This window comes from Protopterus annectens, chromosome 8.part0, assembly GCF_019279795.1.
Source record: "Protopterus annectens isolate FY-2018-M chromosome 8.part0, PAN1.0, whole genome shotgun sequence".
NCBI classification, from domain to species: Eukaryota; Metazoa; Chordata; order Ceratodontiformes; family Protopteridae; genus Protopterus; species Protopterus annectens.
In genome coordinates, this window is record NC_056741.1 from 646,016,047 (window position 1) to 646,035,406 (window position 19,360).

Below are 19,360 nucleotides of genomic sequence, written 5' to 3' on the forward strand. Positions count from 1 at the left end.
ATGGAGATATCTTTTTTCTTTCTAATGCTTAGCTGTTCTGTACTTGGCTATTTTTGCCTTTGTGAGATGAAGCGTCTGTGCTCTTTCGCTCAGTGACTCATAACAGCAGCATTGTTGCACTCGGCAACCTGTAGGGCACCATGTCAAACCAAATTAAAATCTTAAAAACTACATGAGTTATTGTGATTTTGACATGAAAGTTATCCATTCTATCTAAAAGTTCGTATTCTTCTAGTATATATTTATGCATATATAAATATATTTTTATTTGTTATCCTGGATAGAGCACCGGACCACATGGATCTTTTTCACACTCACCCTGTCTGGTTAAGTGACCTGCTCATTGTCACACAGCTAGCAAATTGAGGTAAAAGGAATCAAACCATGTAGTACTGAATACAGGGAACAGCTCATTAACAGTTCAAGGCCTTAATCCTCTGATCTAATTGTCATATTCTTTAGGTTTTGGGCATGGGTTAAATAAACCTTAAGATTTATACTGTATGTCCATTTAAGGAACTGATAATGGACATTTTTTACTTAAAATATATAACTATTTTATAAAATGTAGCTGACAAAATGCAGAACAAGATAATTAACATGTATATAGTTCCTTGAAAAGAGGAATAATTTTCAAAAAAACTCCCTTAAACTGACAACTGTGTTCAGTACTGAAGAAGGCTCATTTATGCAGGCATTTGTTAAAAGCGTAGACTTTGTTTACTATTAGTGATTAAGACCAGGAAATGGAAATATGTCACTGGTGAGGGCCTCAATACCCATTACAGATTTAAAATTTCTGTCACAATTACTTCATATGACATGGCCTAGAGGGATGTAATACACATTACTGTTTAGTGACTACTTATTTTTTCACTGATTTGTATTATATCTCAACAACATGCTGCCTGTTTATGGCATCTGCTTTAGTGCATGCTCAATTTATTGCTTAATATTCCTTTCAGCACCATCTTCAGTCCTTGGGAAAATTAACTCAGTGCAGCAATTGTAGAGGACCAAGTCTGCACAGAAACTGAGCATTTTATTGGCCTAATCACTTCTCATTGCTCCACGCTGCCATTCCTGAAACAATATGTATCTCACCACATCAGTCCCTGCTCCCATCCCTGAAACATTTTTTGGATTCTGGCTAATTAGGTAACCAAATAATATGAATGGAAATGAATTCATCACAATTATAATTGATTAATAAACAGATTAATAAAAATAGGTAAACAATACGAAACTGTAGCAAGGGGGTACATAAGATACTGGGATATAACAGAAAAGGCATCACCAGTAGGAAACAGGACCTTTCTCTCCCCTAATACCGACATTTGGTAATAACCTCAGCTATGGCATTACATACAAATATAGATATCCCATGCCCAAAAACAAACAAATAAGCAAATAAATGAATAAAGAAGGATAAGTGAGAAAAAGCTGAATCTAAATGCATACTGTATTTTAGTGAACCCAGAATGTCCAAATCCTAATTCGATGTAAGGGTTCTGTTTCCAAAAATCAAGACTACAAGCACATGTGCCAGTACAGGCTAGAGTCTCCAGAACCTCCTGTATCGAAAACCTCCCCCCTGTACCTCCTAACATTTTTTTGTAGATAAACATCTTTATTGAATTATAACTTATGACATAGTCAGTCATACATTTATATAAATAAAAATTAACCATATTGACATATTTTCAGCTGCAAACATTATACATCACATCTAATGTACTATACAATCATAGTCATTCGAACATTACACAGTTCATTCAGTTCCTGCCTGCCATTAAACTTCATTCCTCCTCCAAAACATTATTATGCATGTATTGTTGTTGTTGTTATTTGTCTTTCGGCTTTTCACGGTTAGGGGTCGCCACAGTGGAACTCTGGTCCGCTAATGATTGGCAGTTGGTTTTTATGGTGTCGAGTTGCCAGCCCGACGCCCAGCCTTCAACGAAGGCCCATTATTGTGCGTGTATTATTTATACTAATTTTAAGTGCCATAGTAGTTGGTGCGTGGATTTTGGTGAAGTAGAGTGTCTGACTGCTTAGACTGTAATGTACCAGTATTCAAAAGGGAGACTTTCATAACAGTATGCTTTTGATGGATCCTGACTTTTGGGACTTGGGTTTGCAAACCACTACTTTTTAGATATGAAACAAAAAAGAAGTACACACTGCTGAAGGTAGTCTTGCCAAAAAAGAACCAAAGTAAAAACAATGCAGATGTACCACCATAGACATGATAAAATCTGTAATTTAATAACATTTTTAAAAGACAGAACAAATGAAGAGAACATAGGATAAGCGCTTTTAGTAAAACCTTCTTCAGATCCTTTATTCACTCCCATCAAGGCAAAACTTTTAAACAGTGTTCAACCAATAATGCTGTTCAGGGGTGGTTCCTCTTCCATAGCTTATGGAGACAGGTCCGTCTGGTGGTAGTCCTCCAAGGTTACAAGTAGCAGGAATAAGTTCTGCTTATTCCTTCTTCCTGTTTCCACTTTTTATGTTTATGCTTTGTTCTTTCAGAATAGGTTTAAGAGGTACCATTCCATTAAGGCTGGTAATTTATCTGCTCTCAATTCCATAATCCACTTAGTCTCTTCCACTTCTGTTCTGTTTGTTATGTTACCTCCCTTTGGGCTTCCGTTCAGCTTCATCAGAGCCATAAACTTGAAAATGTGATTTTCTTCTGCCCTAATATGCTGATACAGGGCATTTGTAGCTCCTTGATTTCTTATGTCTGATAGATGGTATACAATCCGTTCCTTAAAAGCCCTGTTTGTTTTACCTACATAGTAGGAAGAGCATGCATTGCAGATGACTAAATAAAATATACAATGTTCTTACTGGTATGTGTGACATAACCTTGAAAGGAATAACTCTTCTTGGTGACTGGATGTTCAAATATATTGTGTCTGTATAAAAGGGCAGGCTTTGCAAAAAACACATTTCCAGATACCTTTACATTAGCTCCATGTACTATATCTGCTAACAGGCCATCATCTTGACACAATAAGCACTTCAGATTCTTCTTGTTCTGAAATGCAAAGCTAGGTTTAACCCCCACTATGTTTCCTAATTTCTCATCCGAAGTTATGACTGGCCAAAACATCCTAACGGTATTACAAATGAATCCATTATCCGTGCTGTAAGTTGGTGTGAACCTCAAATTAGCTGAAGGTCTATTATCTTGTGGTTGTCTGATCCCTTCACGCCTCCTGTTAGAATATGAGAGATACCCCTTCTGAGTTCTGAGTTGCACGGCTTCTTCTCTACTCATTCTGGTATCTTCATCCTTATATTCGCTTCTCCTAAGGGTGTTTGCAAGAGTTTATTTTTCTTTTAAGAAGATGTCATCCCTAGAACATAATTTGGAGATACGCGTGACCTGATTCCCCACTAAATTCTGAAACCATGCCTGCAGAAAGGAACTATTAGACTATAAGAGGAAATGTTAAGAAGCTCCTATCAAGGGAAAAGTTAATAGATGTATTCACTAACTTAAGAATATAAATTGAAAAGCCAAGTGACAGATGAAGAATTTCATCACTAGTAAATTAATATCATAGGAAATTTTCACATTTTGTTTCTTAGCTCCATGCTGAAATATTATTTACATCATAGGAACCAGATGACTGTGGGTATGTCTTTATAAATAACTATGCCTGCAGAAAGGAACTATTAGACCATAAGAGGAAATGTTAAGAAGCTCCTATCAAGGGAAAAGTTAATAGATGTATCCACTAACTGTCTATGTCTTCTCTATGGCATTATTACAGCAAGCCATTTGTTTTTAATAACCGCCGACATTTCTCTATAAAATTTACTTGTATGCAATAAATTAAGAGTCATAATAAAGGAAATGATGAGAAGCCCACATTGTGAGAAAAGCCATCTCGATATACTTAGATATTTTTACTAATTGTCTGCCAACTATGGTAACATCATGGCAGTTCGGTCTTCGTAATAATCGTGATGATTTTTGATAAATAAAATTAATATCTTGTCAACATGTAATGATCCGCAGGCATTCCGTATACCATAAAGGAAATGTAGAGAAGTTATTTAAAAAGAGTGGAATTATTTTGAGATTGGGCAGAAACAGATGTGTTTACAAGTAGTAAACTTATTCTTAATTATGACAACATTAAGTTTGATAATTTCGATTGTGATATCTGTTAATAAAATCCTGGTGACATGTATTTATATATGGAGATCTTATAAAAGGGATTTTCAAGCCTATGTAAAATTGTTAACTTCAAAGGTTTTTATTGTTGGTTAAAAATGAGCTTAATTTGTGGACCACTGATGTGTGTTTAAAAATTGAAATTGAATATGGAAGCGATTGGCTTTGCAAATATGTTGAAGGTGGACTAGATGAACTGATCTTAATTTTTCTTTTGATGCATACTACATGTGTACCCAAAGTAGATAAAGCTTTTGTGAAGAGAAAAGTTTATAAAGTCAATACGTGGATGCAAACAAGAGTGACAAATGGTTGCTGTTTGCTCTTTCAAGATCGCTGATTGGATGAATATGCAGCTTGATTTGCATACAAAAGGCGGGAAATGGAAGTGTATGAATTTTATAACATTCATGACTGGATGAAAGTGCAACTTGGTCTACATGCAATGATTTGCATACAAAAGGCGGGAAACGGAAGTGTATGCATTCGTAATATGCAAATAAGGTAGAGAACAAGCAGAATGGATTGGTTGAAAGTAGTTTTCTTTGTAAAAGGATTTGATGATCACATTGAGACATATTATTTAAAATGAAAGCTAGTCCCATTTTAACTTACGATCTGAAGAAGATTTTTATCGAAAGCACTTATTGTGTGGATTTAAAGGGACTTTTATTTGACTTTGTTTTACTCATCTTGTTCGTTTGTTCATTAAACAGCAACTGGTTTTGAATCAATGCCAATTTGTGGATTTCATTGAATGCAAGAAGCCGAATCTGGTGATTTTGCTGTCTTTGTTTTCTGCTTAAATTCTGAAAGATGTGCCTTGGGTGCATACTGGTTTGATGTAACAAATGGTTTCGCCATGTAGGTTTCCTGAAAATCATAGTTTCCATCCCTTTACCCGGGGTCAGGCAAAGTTTCACATCAAGGAACTCCATCTAACTTTCGGAGAATTTTAAGTCAAATCTCAAAAAACTGGTTGTGTGAAAGAGAAACATGACTAATTCCCGTAGGCTAGTGGCATCTCCTTTCCATAGGAGAAAGACATCATCCACAAATCTCATGTAGAAAATGATCTGATCTTCCCACAAGTTTTGTATGTCTAGATACCATTCTTTCTCCCATTGTGTATTGTATATTATCTATTAAGAATTTTATATGTATGTTTACTACGATAATTTCTTCAGATCACTCCTTTACCTTGTGCTTGTGGTCATGGATGAGAAGTAGCAACATTTGTTCTGTCCACCTAACCATTTATCAAGCAAAAATAAACAATGAAATTTAGGATTTGAATCTGAAACCATATGAGCAGATAATCAAGATGAATGTTTAAACTAGAATATTTCAAAAGAACAATGTATGTGTAAACAAAATGTACAGGACTGGTATAAATGTATATTATGTAAACTTTTTTTCCATAGAAAAAGTCATGGATGTCATACTATAGCCTTTAAAAGGAAACTGCAGAATTGTATATAGCTTAGGCTATGGAACAGGAATCCCACAATATGAAAAAGAGTACTTGGATGGCGCAGTGGTGCAGCGGTAGCATTGTCACCTCACAGCAAGAGGTTTGCTGGTTCAATTCTCTGCTGGAGTGCCTTCTGTGCAGAGTCTGCATGTCCTCCCTGTATTTGTGTTAGTTTTCTCCAGGTACTCTGGTTTCCTCCCACATTGCAAAACATGCATCTGGAGCATTTCTCCCCACTGAAAATTGGCTTCATTCCAAGTCAGACTTTGCCGGTAAACAAATGTTAAATAAGTAAAATAAACTTCTTATTTGTTTGTTAGCTATAGTTTATTTTATTTTATGAATATCCAGTCAGACTACTGTAACCTTAGTAAAACTAGAGTGTTCTTCATTAGATCAGTGTTGTAGTAGCCATAACTATATAGGAAGTATCTTACAGAAGATGCCAGTGCCTGACCAGTCTGCATTGTTGCAGGATACTCCATCACACACTGTACAGCCACTCTTTGCATTAGAGTACATGCTGGTATAAGGGGGATGTACGGCATGCCAAAACTCACAATTTTCTTGCTGTATGTGACTTATGGAGACTTTGGTCAGGTTACAGCCATTTAGTACCATCTGTCAGTTTCAGCTGCAACATCAGGTAGGTAAGTACCCCCTTTAGAGAATCTTTCTTCTTATTCAGAGAAATTGTAGAAAATATTTCATATGTCTGTCAGAAAGGGCAGATGTTCCTGCAGTAGGCAAATTCTTTACAAGGACTCCAATACCAGTTGTGTTTTTTTTGCCTGGGTGAGGAACATGACATCAGGCCATGTCCAGTTTGTTTGTTTTGTACTCTGCAGATGAAAAGGAGTAGGCACAACTCCCATATTTTTTTTCTACAGAAAAAATACCTCAGAGATGTGGTGTGAGTGACCATGTTGTCTGATTCCCCAGCAGCAGACCCCATCCCCAGACTGAAAAGTAAAAGAAATTGACTAAAGACATCAGTGATTATTTCAAAATGTCCACCTGTTTACTGCAGTCTGAGATCAGTGAGACTGTTGAGGTGCTTATGCAACCCTTGGACTGCATGACTGTTTCTACTGGGCCCTCTGGCACATTCCCTTCAGAGACAACTATGGCCTAGGAACATTGCATGTCCCTCTAGATTCTATAATGTCCATTAGGCTGTATTTTGCTGGGATAAGGAGAACCTAGTTTCATCATGTCTGAGGGTGAGAAAGGTATACATTAAGTACTGGTGAGGAAGATGTTGGGGGGGGGGCGATCATGGAAGTCTGACTTATGGATTCTTCACCTAAAACCATACATTTTGAGACTCCAGTAAAAGCACACACAAAAGCTAAATCACTTTTCTTCTCCTCATACAATCTCTTCCCAAAAAGGGTCCCAGGAGAATCGGTTTAATTTTGCACAGGGTGTATTTAAATCCATGCAATCCCTTCAGATATCCTTTCCAGCTTCTTCTTCTTCCCCATTTAAAAGAAGGAGAGCACCATCTTCCTCAGAAGCAACCTGGACTTCAAACTAAATTTAAAAAGTCATCCTTGATTACAACTCACAGGATAGTCATCATGGGCTGTTTTCCAGACACCATCCTTCCACAGACAACGTGCTTTCTTATTATCACCATTTTGTTAACTCTTTCCATCAAAACATGTCCACAGCAAGAGAATGTCTGAGCATTCTAGGTTTTATGGTCTCATCCATTCTCATGGTTCCATTTGCCAAACTCCACATGAGAAATATTTAATGGATCCTCAAATCCATCTGTGCCCAACACCTGTATCCTTTAACCTTTCCAATTACAGTTCTCAGTTTTATATATATATATATATATATATATATATATATATATATATATATATATATATATATATATATATATATATATATATATATATATATATATATATATATATATCGGTGGACTAATCTGCTCCTTTTGAATACAGGTCTTCCCCATATCCCTGATTTCCTCTCAGTCAGTTGCCACAGATGACTCAGATTTTGCATGGGGAGATGGTGCCTGAAGGAGTCAAGGACCAGGGCATTTAGGAGCCTCATTTCAGATACAAACACACAAATCTCAAGGAAATGATGGCCTGATGAAAGCCTTTAAAGCTTTACATTTACTGTGGATTCCAGGACTACTATTAATATTATGGTATATAAAAAGGGGGATCCTATCCTCTTTGTAGATTAGCAATAATTGCTTGGGATTTGACAAGTCAGCACATTTTAACTCTTCAGGCAAGATAACATTATGCTAGAGGAAAATACAGTAGTGTACTCCCTGAAAAATCCAGGATATATCCTCATGAGTGGATGGTACTCCTGGAGGTCTTCCAGGAGATTGTCCACCTGTGGAGAAATCCCCAAGAAAATCTATTTGAGTACTATCTCAACAGACAACTAAATAATTCTGTTCCAGAGCACCTTGCATAAAGGTCTGGAAAATAGATGCATTTTATTCCCCTGGACAGGAATGTTCTTTTATCCCTTCCTCCCTTTCCTCAGATATCCAGAGTTCTTCTAAAGATCAAAAAGAATGTGTCTGGTTTGGCCCAGACAACAGTGGCTCTTCCTTCTTATGCATCTTAGCTGGGCTAACTAACAAAACACCATCACAAAGTGGATATATTCACACATAATAAGAGATCCTTAATCCATCCCAAAATTCATTTAAAATCTCAGTCTTAAGTGTATAGATGATAGGTTTTTGATCCCATTTAGGCATGTTTTCCTGAGGCTGTGCAACATGTGTTGAAGGAGTCAAGAAATCCTGCTACTGGAAAATTATACTTAACCAAATCAAAAGGATGTTCTAGCTTATTCTACAACAGAGAACTAGAACCATTCCAAGCAGGGGCTACTGAGGTTCTTCACTACCTCTGAATTCTTCAATTCAGACCTAGCATACACTTTAATTAAGGTAGTCCTCTTGGCTATGTCTTCTTTTCTGCCACTGGATGCCCCCCTTTTTCATTATTCCAAGTAAAACAATTTGTAATATTGGTTTTGCATACTAAACCATATAAAAAAACAGTGGCACCTTCTTGGGACCAGCAGTTCATTCTGATGAAGCTAACCCCGTGTCTCCTTTTGAACCTTCAGCCAGTTCTAATTTCAAATTTCTAACTTGGAAGAAAGCTTTCCTCAGTGGTCTGACATCTGCTAGATGGGTATCTGAATTACAGCCATGTTGAGGAATACTTTAATTTTACTATACTTAATAAATCAGACTGAGATCTTTTTTCAGTCTGCATTCTACTGCCACTTTCAGGGTTGCTGCTGCTAGAAATGTTACAAGGAGGTTTGCTTGGTTGTGTACTCAAAACCTTCCTGAGGATGTTAAAACTGAAATTGTGAATTCTCCTTTAAACAGAGGGGTAGTCTTTGTACAATTTGCTGGCGAGGTCTTTAAAAGGTGTGATGAGAGATGCAAGCTAATTCAGGGAATTTCACAAAGTTTTCAGACTTCCTTTTCTAATTTTTCTACAGGCTATCTTTACAATCTTTCTCAAAAAACAAAATAAACAGACACAACAAGCCACTGGTAAGCAGATTTTTTTAAATGCAATGGCAGGGGATCTCCAGGAAGAAAGGAAGACAGGCTAACAAGTCTGAATGCCTATCTACAGAAACCCCCTTTCTCTTCCTGGCAAGTCTTTAATCCTTCCCAAAATTCTGAACCATCTTTTTTGTCTATGACAAAGGATAGTTTCAGATAAATGGGTTCTGAAAATGATTTATCACATATTAAGGCAGCAGTATGACTCTCTCCTTTCTTTTCAAGGGAGTCCTCCTCATCTGCCAGATCAAATATCTTTTTTTCCTTCTGCCATTCAGCATCTCCTGTCTCAGGAGGTGATAGAAGTAGTCCTTCTTTTTCAATTAGGAGAAAGTTCTTATTCAAGAATGTTCCTGGTGCCAAAGAAAGAAGGTTTGTGCAGACCATTTCTGGAGCTTTCCTTTTTAAACATGTTTGCGACAGTGCCCATGTTCAATTCCTTTTTAAACATATTTGTGATAGTGCCCATGTTCAAAATGTTATCTGTTCATAACCTGTTACTTCTCATTCCCTGTTTACGTTTTCTGGTGACCTAGGCTCCAGATTTCAGACATTTTATAAAGTTTTCTCTAACTGGATCACACTTTCACATCTCTGCATTACTTTTTGGGTTATCCACAGCAACAAGGGTGTGTACAAAATGTCTAACTCCAGCGATAGCCTCCTGCAGACAGTAAGGTATTCACATTTTTCCCTTATTTAGACAGTTTGCTTATATTTGCTGAGTCTTTTCTCAAAGTGTCAGGAATTTCTCACTTGGATAAGAATCTCATTCATAGACTGGGATTCTGGGAAATCATCAAAAAGACTTGTTTAACTCCTTCTCGCAGAACTGTTTTCCTGAGGTGTCTTATGGGTACCTCATTTCAAAGAGCTTTGCTTCTGTAGGAAGAAGTAGATCCATATGTAGGTATATTCCTGAGTTTTTCCACTCAAATCAAGGCCTCAGCAGGGGAATTTCTCTTGATATGAGGATTCATGGCATCCATGATTCTTACAATTTCTCTATCAAGACTACATGAGAAAAATTCAGTGTTACCTGAAATCAGTACGATCCCAACATCATCATCTCCTGACATTCCAGATTCAGGTTTTGGGGGTTGTATAAAGGAAAATTCTTTGGAGGAGGGTCCAATATTATCTGAATCCAGGTCTCCCATTTTTTCTTCCGGCTCCAACACAGTCTTAACAACAGGAGTCTCAGACTTTGTCTGGGGAGCAGTATCTACAGCACAGTGCAAGGTCTTTAGAACAGAAATGACAGACCAAATATATAAATGCTGTCAACACTTTCAATCATCTATGGTCCCCCAGACTGTTACAAGTGTTTACAAACAGCAATACAGTGATGTTGTACCTAAACAAACTGGGTGGAACCAGATCTTACCCTCTGTGCAGACTAGTCATGGCAGCCTGCGATATAGATTTTCAGCATGGTCTTATTCTACAGGGATGTTACATTCTGTCAGAGCAAAATTCTGTGGCAGATGAGCTGAGCAGGACCAGGACATACCCTCACAAATAGAAACTAGATCTTTGGGTCTTCCAGGAATTGATCCAGCTGTTGGGAACTTCTCAGCTCAATTGTTTTTGCCTCCAGTTACAACAATCTATAGGCAATATTCTGCTGCAGGGCCTCATGCAAGAAGGCCTGGAGAACAGATGCCTATTCTTTTCTTTGGAGAAGAATGTTTCTCTATGCTTTTCCATCCATTTAAGTAACATCCAAGATCATTCTGAAGATTCAGAGGGACTCTTCAAAGATCATTATGGCAATTCCCTTCTGGCCTAGGCAGCAGTAGTTGTGTATTGTACTGGAAATGACAAAGAGCTATTACCACAATCCTCCTCATAAACAGAATGTACTCACACAGGAAAATGGGTGTTTGATACATCCCAGCTTTAAACAGTGGCAACTAACTACCTGGATTATAGAGTCTTGATACCTTGCAGGCACCTGTTTTCTGAAGATTTGCAGTGGGTATTAAATTAGGCAAGAAAATCTGCTACTAGAAAATCATAGAATAGCAAATAGAAAATATTATGTTCATCATTCTCACTGCCTCTGGGCCATTTTGGATTATCTGCCAAGATAACCAAGTACTGGCCAACTTTCAAAAGCTCTGGCTCCCCTCTCCCCCTTTTTCTCTCTCTTTCTGTTCCTGTGACAGCTGATTGGCTCAGTATATGCTGAGAGGGAAATATTTAGCTGTCACAGGAAGCAAGCATTCAGGTTTCTTAGCCTTCACAAAAGAAAGAGAGAAAACTAGCTGAAGTCAGAATAATCTTACAAGAGTAAACTTGTATGCAATTGCAATAGCATATAAAAGCCAAATCCAACAACAACTGAATCAAAGAGGTTGAAACTCACTTCAGTTATGCAGAACCGGGGAACTGTGGGTGAGTGCTGCCACTGAGAGGCAGTATACCTCTCAACCTCTTAGTGCAAGAAATCTGGACAAAGGCCTAAATATAGGAACAGATATTAACTATTGCTGTTATAGGTTCATAGGTTCATAGGATGATACTACGCTATTGGCCCGGAGACCCTTATAAGCCTAGCCAATAATTTCACCCATGTTCCCACAAAGTCAGCACCTGTTTTCCCTGTCCAGTAGGGACACAGGTGGGATCCCAGGGGTATATTTTCTATTTCCCATCCAGTCATCCAGGTTCCTCTTAAAGAGGGCTAGTGAGATACTTTGCTTGACATGGAGATGAAGTCTATTCCACAGATGAGGGAGTCGTTGGTACATATATCTATCCCGCCTTGCATGCAGGTTGCGCGAGTGGAGTTTGACTTACGGATATGCAGCAAATCCATCAAGGATGAGTCTGAGATGGCCTTGTATGCCAGACACATTTCAGTTCTGAGCAGTCTGTACGAGACTGAGAAGAGGGACAGGACTTTTAGCCTATCTGTATAGGATAGGTGTTTGAGACCCTGGATTTACCTGGTCAGGAACCTCTGTAGTTTCTCCAACTGCTGCACGTGCTTGGCAAGGTACATGCCAAAGGGGGCATTGTACTCGATAACGGGTCTGATAAGGGAGGATTACAGGGATGTTAAGACCTACTTGTTCCTGGATGAAATACCTTTACTTATGAGGTAGGCCATGTAGAAAGCCTTCCGTACAATGGAGGCAACATGGTGGTCAAAAGTCAGGTTGCTATCATCTTTGGTGTCCAGGCCCCTCACAACTGATTGCATACTTAATACATTGTTATTAATTTGATAATTACTGGGGACACCATTTTCCCCAAAGGGGATAATGATGCATTCCTTGCCATTCAGTTTGAGGCCATGCTTCTGGCACAAGTAATTAGTGTGGTTAAGGTCCTCTTGGAGGATGTTCACATCACTAGGGGAATTTATGACAGTGCCCAGCTTGCAGTCATCTGCAAACTTCATTAGCCACAGACCACTGGTTTTGGCTTTCACCTCAGAAAAGTATATTCCGTTTGTTGTGGGTCTACTACTACAGGTAGTTTCCCCTATTTTGACTGAGTGGGTTCTATCGTTCGCTACCCATCTCAGCCTCTTAGTGCAACTTAGAAAGTTGCTAGATTAACAGGATTTGTGTTAGCATGCATTTCCTGAAAGATATTAAGTCTGAAACTTAAACTGATGTAATTATTTAGTGACTTCAATCCATAGTGACGTGCCAGCAAACCACAAATTTTATGAGGAACAGACCAAAAATATGAGGCAAAAATCTGGACATTTTGCAAAAATCTGTGCCATTGAGAGCTATGGAAAGAATTCGAACATCTACTGTTACAGGTATGTATGGACTTATAGATTCATAGGTTCATAGGTAGGTACTAGGCTATCTGCCCGAGGGCATTTATAAGCCTAGCCAAAGTGTGTCGGCTTTCACCCCCCCATCAATTAATTAACTGATCCTCTGTCAAGCAGAGCCAATGAAGTGATCCCAGGGGGTGTATTTTCTGTTACCCATCCACTCGTCAAGGTTTCTCTTGAAGAGTGTTAGTGAGGGGCTCTGCTGATGTAATTTAGAATTTTGTTCCAAAGCATGGGGAGTCTCTGTGACAAGAATCTATCCCTCCAGCATGTTCTATTTATTGTTGTGGTGAGGTTTAGCTCACTAGAGCACATGGCTTGCAGCGACTTGGATTTCTTTAGGTGGAGCATGTCCATCAATTCTGAGTTGGACATGGCTTTGTAACTCAGGCAGAGATCACCTCTGAGTAAGCAATATGCCACTGAGTACAGCTGGAGTTTTTTCATTCGGGCTGCATAGGACATATGTTTGAGACCAGTAATCCTCTTGGTGAGGTACTTTTGTGGTCTTTCCAGCTGTTGGAAGTGTCTTGTGATGTACATCCCAAATGGGGCATTGTACTCTAAGAAGGGTTTAATGAGTGATGAGTAGAGGAGCACTATAACCTCTTTATTTCTAGATGCGAACCCTTTAGTAATTAGATGGACCACATAGAAGGATTTCCTAACCACTTTGGCAATATGATTGTCAAAGGAGAGATTACTATCTACCTGGATCCCCAGATCTCTTATTACCTCTTTTGTATTAAGAGGGCTGCCACCTATGTGGTAATTTGTGGGTGTTTTGTTTTTCCCAAACAGGATGACGATGCATTTTTTGGCATTTAGCTTGAGGCCATGACTTTGACACCAAGTGTCCGTCTCAGTAAGGCCCTTTGGGAGGATGTCCATGTCAGCCGGAGAGTCAATTATGGCTCCCAGTTTGTAGTCATCAGTGAACTTGGTTAGTCATAGTCCTTCTGTGTTTGCCTGTACTTCTGAGAAGTATATGCCGAACAGTAGGGGTCCCAGGACCGAGCCTTGTGGGACACCACCTGTGAATGGTTTAGAGTTGGACCTGGAGCCCGCTATTCTTACCGCGTGAGTTCTGTCTGTAAGCCAGTTGGCAACCCATCTCGTGACGTAGGGTTTTATGTTCAGGCTGGTGAGTTTTTCTGTAATACCCGAGTGGAGAATGGTGTTGAAAGCCTTGGCGAGGTCAAGGTAGGCTGTGTGAACCACCTTTCCCTCGTCTATGGCCTTGGTGACTGTCTCAAAGAAGTAAACCAGGTTTAATAGGCATGATCTGCCCTTAACAAAGCCGAACTGGGTGAGGTCAAGTGTTTGGAGGTTCCCAATGTCTTTGTTAATGAGTTACATGATGATGCACTCCATATCCTTGCAGACCAGGCTAGTCAGTCTTATGGGGCGATAGTTACCAGGGTCAGTAGTGGCCCCTCCTTTTTGGAGAGGAATAACTGTTGCTGTGCACCATTCTATGGGCACGTAGCCTGTGGAGAGGCTGAGGTTGAACAGCGTGTTTAGGTGGGGGTTTAGTTCGCTCTGTAGTTTGTGCAAGACGCAGCCTGGGACACCATCTGGTCCCATTGATGCTGCATTTTTGGCTTTTGAAAGGGCTGTTTTCACCTGTGCATCTGTGAGTTTTGGGACACTACACTTTTCTGGTATTGTTGTGGGCCCTTTTGGAGGTGAGGGGGGGGGTGAAGTTTGCACTGAATCTATCTGCCAGGATGTTGGCAATATCAGTAGGTTCAGTATATTTTGTGCTATTTTGCACTAGTTCAGTGCATATCTGCGAGTTGCCACTTAGATTCTTAACATAGTTAAAGAAGGCTTTGTGGTTATACAACTGTACTATCATTCCCACTGCCTCAGTGGCATTTTAGGCAGATTTAACAAACTGAAAAAGGAAAATAACCACCACTTAGAAACCAAAATAGGAAAAAAGGTGGTTGTAAGCAAGCTGCACACAAAATATGGAGGTTATGGATTAATCATGGCACAACAATCCTTTATTAAAATCACAGACAAATAATTAAGCGCTTTTGGCCAGCTTTGATCAGGACTTCTTCAGAATAACAGCACATACTAAAAGGAAACTTTATATACTTTTAAAAATGGTGCCAAAAATGAATACTTGTAATTTAAAGAAACCTATCCTTCCAAAACTATTATGTTTATATTCCTAAACTGCAAAAACATAATGAATATTAAATAATATGTTAAAAATGTTAAAAAATGCAAAACATACTATAATTTGAGTGTTAGTTTTTTAGCAAAATATTACATTAAAAATCTAACTTATTGTTACCACAGGGACAGCATAAAAACAACACGACAACACCTAAGTCATAGTTAAAAATATAAATATACTGCCATGGTAAAATGATTTAAAAGGGTTCACATAAAAGAAAAAAAATAAATAAATCTTAAACTACACAATTCAGTGAAATTTAAATTGCACAGTCTTCAATAAAAGACCACAATAGTGAAAACAACCATGTTGTTCTCATAATTTAGAAGCCCTATGTTTTAATATGGGCTTAATAGAAACATAGTCATTCAAACCTGGGCAGTGAAAGTATTCAACTTAAACTGCCACCAAGTTTATCTCTAATGCAGTCTGTTTTCCCAATCATCTCCTCTTGGATCCACATTTATCTGTTCCAGGATACCAAAAATAAAATCACAATGCAGTGTTTTTACCAGGGAATGTTTAAATAAAGCGTTGTTGATGTTCTTTGTCCTAATACTGTAGGTATGTTCATAGATTCGTTTTCTCAATTCTCTCCATCTTCCCAACATAAAACATACACATTGTTTACACATAGCTTACTAGAACAATTTCCTTTTCTAAAATACATTTTACTTATAATACAGATGTGATTAAGGATTTTAATGTTTTTGATCAATTTGGTTTTGAGTTGATGGCTTTGTTTACTAAATATAACAAAAGGAAAATTCCATTAAGATGAATTGTCTTGCACCCTACCAGTGAGTGTACAGTAGCATTTGGTTTCTTATTTTCACATCTCCCACCTTTGTTCCGTTAGGTTTGGAACTGATGTTTAAACTTTGGTAACTGACATTTGAGTTAATATTCCATCCTTCTATCCCTTAAAACCACCACAGAACTGATAATGTTCTTCTTTTTTGAGTTTGAGCCTTATAAAAAGAAAATGCTGCAAAATGGTAAGGAGAATATGAAGGAATTAAAAAAAATATGCTTTTTGTTCTTTTAAATACCCACGTCAAGTGAAGAGATCTATGCATTAAGACTAAGCTATATGCAAGGACTATGACTTATTATTGTAACTGGGTTTTAAGATCATAACTGTATGACAGCAGAAATGACCATAGCTATGTTATGGAAGGAGATGATATTGCAGTGTTACACATTTAAATGTGAGGTCCCTCATTTGTATGATCACTCCACAGTATTGTGCATTCAGAATAAGGTGCTGTACTGGTAACTTTTGAAAATGACTATGTCATGGCTATCTTTGCATGGCCAAAAGTAAAGACATTTAGGGAATACACTTCATGTGTTGCCAGAATAAGAACTGCAAATCTTAATGTGTACCTTAAAACTGACTTGAAACTTTACTAAGAAAACTGCCCACTAGTCCTCAGGTTGAATCAGCTATAATTTGTTTTCCAATGGTGATAAAGTACAGTTACAGGATTTCATAATTTTATGTGCTTTGTTAACTGGTTTAATTTTTTTCTTGTCTTATCTAGCGTATCTATCAATTAATAGTGCCAGATGATGTCATGTTGAAGAAAAGAAGAGGAAAGGATATGGAACCTGCCAATGACTATCACAAGACAGTCTCAAAAGAGCCTAGTGAAACTATTCTATCCCCTTGTCTGTTGGAGAACAACTCACAAGATCCCAAACAACTTATCACAACCTCATTTTAATAAAAGATTCTTAATATAATAATAGAAAAGTATAAAGCTCTTAATATGGTGGACCTAGCCAAATGTCCATTTCTGCACCGAACATCACAAGAACACATCTTCTCCCCAAAACAACAACCATTGAAAGTCTACATAAAAGAGCCAGGCATGGTAAATGAAATGAGCAGGCTAAACAGCAGTCTCTGCATACTGCATAAAACATCCATGGAGGTATTTGATCACTTTTTTTCGATCAGACAGCTCATTTTTTAACAAATATACCGCTCCTCCATCATAAGCACTTTCTGCGGCCACATTCTGTAATCCAGAACAGCTCCCAGTGCCGTATATTTTGCTCACCTTTCCTTCATTTTCATTTTGGGAAGTGCCAATGAGAACAGCAAGTAAGTCTGCTTCCAAACGTTGCTTCCACGTCAGGCCACCTCCTTCTTATCTTTCCGTTTACTGCCTTAAATTAACAAAGGTTTTGAAAGTGAATTATATAATTAAATCCTAAACCAGATGTTGGTAATGTTGCTAGTACACTTTTGCTGTTTCTGATTTTTCCTAATTCCATTCCATGTTCATTTAAATTAACAGATGTAATAATGACATGACAGAGCAATAAAACCGACAGCATATATTATGGTACTGGACAATGTGCCAGAAAAAATAAAAGGTTAAACTATAAATATCTGAGTCATATTAAATGCATTTTCAAGAAATAATCACACTTTTTTTAAAAGGTTGAAATTAGATAGAACCAATGCTTCTCTCTATGTGCTTATGTGAAACATCAGTAAAAAAATTTCAGCCCATTTTCAGAAGTCGTATTTATTTTACATAGACTATGTAGTTATCTGTTTACATTTAAACATAATGGGCATCATAAGCCATAACAAACAATATTCTGGGGCAAAATGTTCTAGACACAAATGCAGTGCTGTAAGTCAGATGAAAAGGAGAGAAAGCCATATGTTATAAATGCAGCACATATAAAGGTGCAATAAAGAAATTAGCAAGCTAAATCAAGCTAACAAATGAAATAGGGGATTAGATATAAGACACAAGCCCAGGAATTCATGGACGCTCATGCATAAAAGGCCCTTGCAACTAGATATGTTCATTTGCAATTCAGGAACATGTTAGCTGTGATGGGCTAAAACCTCTATCAGCTAATTTTCATGTTTGTTTCCTGAATTGCAGTTACTATCACAGCATGCAGATCATGTCACGGTAGTAACCTGCTGCTCATGCAGACAGTGGTACCATCCCTTCGGTCACTCTCTCTCTCTCTCACACATGAACACACACACACACACACACACACACACACACACACACACACACACACACACACACACACACACACACATCACAATTCTCGTATTTGTCCCTACCCTTCTGTGATTACCCCTCCTCTGTAATACTTTAATGCCATTGGTTCATGTATGTCGTAGGCCCTAGTGTCTAGTGTATCCCCCCACCCCAGATCCCTGTTGTACTGTTGGTGCCATTACAGTACTTTAAAGTGTCACCCTGGTGGTCTTGTGGTTCCCCACAGCCCCTATCACCCTTATGAAGTGTGTGCCATAATGGCACTTATCCATGGTGTTCAGTGGCTCCCCCCACCCCTTATCCCCATACCGCTGGTACTATTATGAAACTTTGGAGTGTATTTGATTGTCTACTCCCTCCCTATTATGCTGGTCTGTGCCTTAGGGCACTTTAAGGAGTAATTCCTGGTGTCAAGTGTATGCCCTCCCATCCCTATTGTAATGGTGCCATCTCAGCATTTAAAGCATTCTCTGGTGTCTAGTGTATCCCCCTCCCATTACTTGATCACCGTAGTAGTGGTACTGGTACAGCAGTGTTTCCACCCAATCCCCAGTCCCCTTGGTAACATATGTGTTGGTATGGCAATTTCACCTTTCTTCCTGGTGTCTGGTGGATCTCTCCACCCCAATCACCATTTTGATGTTGGTGCCATTATGGCAATTTTAAACTAAGCTCTGGTTATTGTATGCTGACACAAGAAACTGGGCAGATAGGTGGGAAAAATCCTCAAAGCAATACAGTCAATTAGCAGGTTTAAACCCAGAGCTCTTGTGGTTGCAGAGGAATGTAGGTGAATACCTTAAATAAGAAATTGTTGCTCAGCTCCTCCCACTAATTAGCTAGATCTAATTCCTATTCAGTGAATGAATGTAAAATGAATGTAAAATGAATGTTTCCTAATTGACTCTAGCCCACAACTTTAAAGACTTCAAGAAAAAAAACTTTGCAGTAAAACAACATTTAGAATACAACAAACTGTAATATAATAAGATAAAATCAAAACATAGTGCAAATATCTAAACCTTAAATGTAGAAAATCCATACATCAATGCATTCAAA

General features: G+C 38.3%; 1 protein-coding gene across 3 annotated transcripts in view; it reads left to right on the plus strand.

Moving 5' to 3' along the window:
• The window catches only part of LOC122808962 (sodium- and chloride-dependent GABA transporter 2-like), a 1,071,132-nt gene extending 1,053,351 nt beyond the window's left edge, over positions 1-17,781 (plus strand). For 2 of the 3 annotated variants that reach the window (XM_044080126.1, XM_044080127.1), the window contains one exon: positions 16,802-17,781. In XM_044080126.1, the coding sequence (XP_043936061.1) occupies positions 16,802-16,984 (183 nt within the window). In that variant the 3' untranslated portion in view covers positions 16,985-17,781. The remainder of the gene's footprint in view (positions 1-16,801) is intronic. The other variant, XM_044080128.1, reaches the window with a different exon arrangement.
• Positions 17,782-19,360: the final 1,579 nt, after the last annotated feature.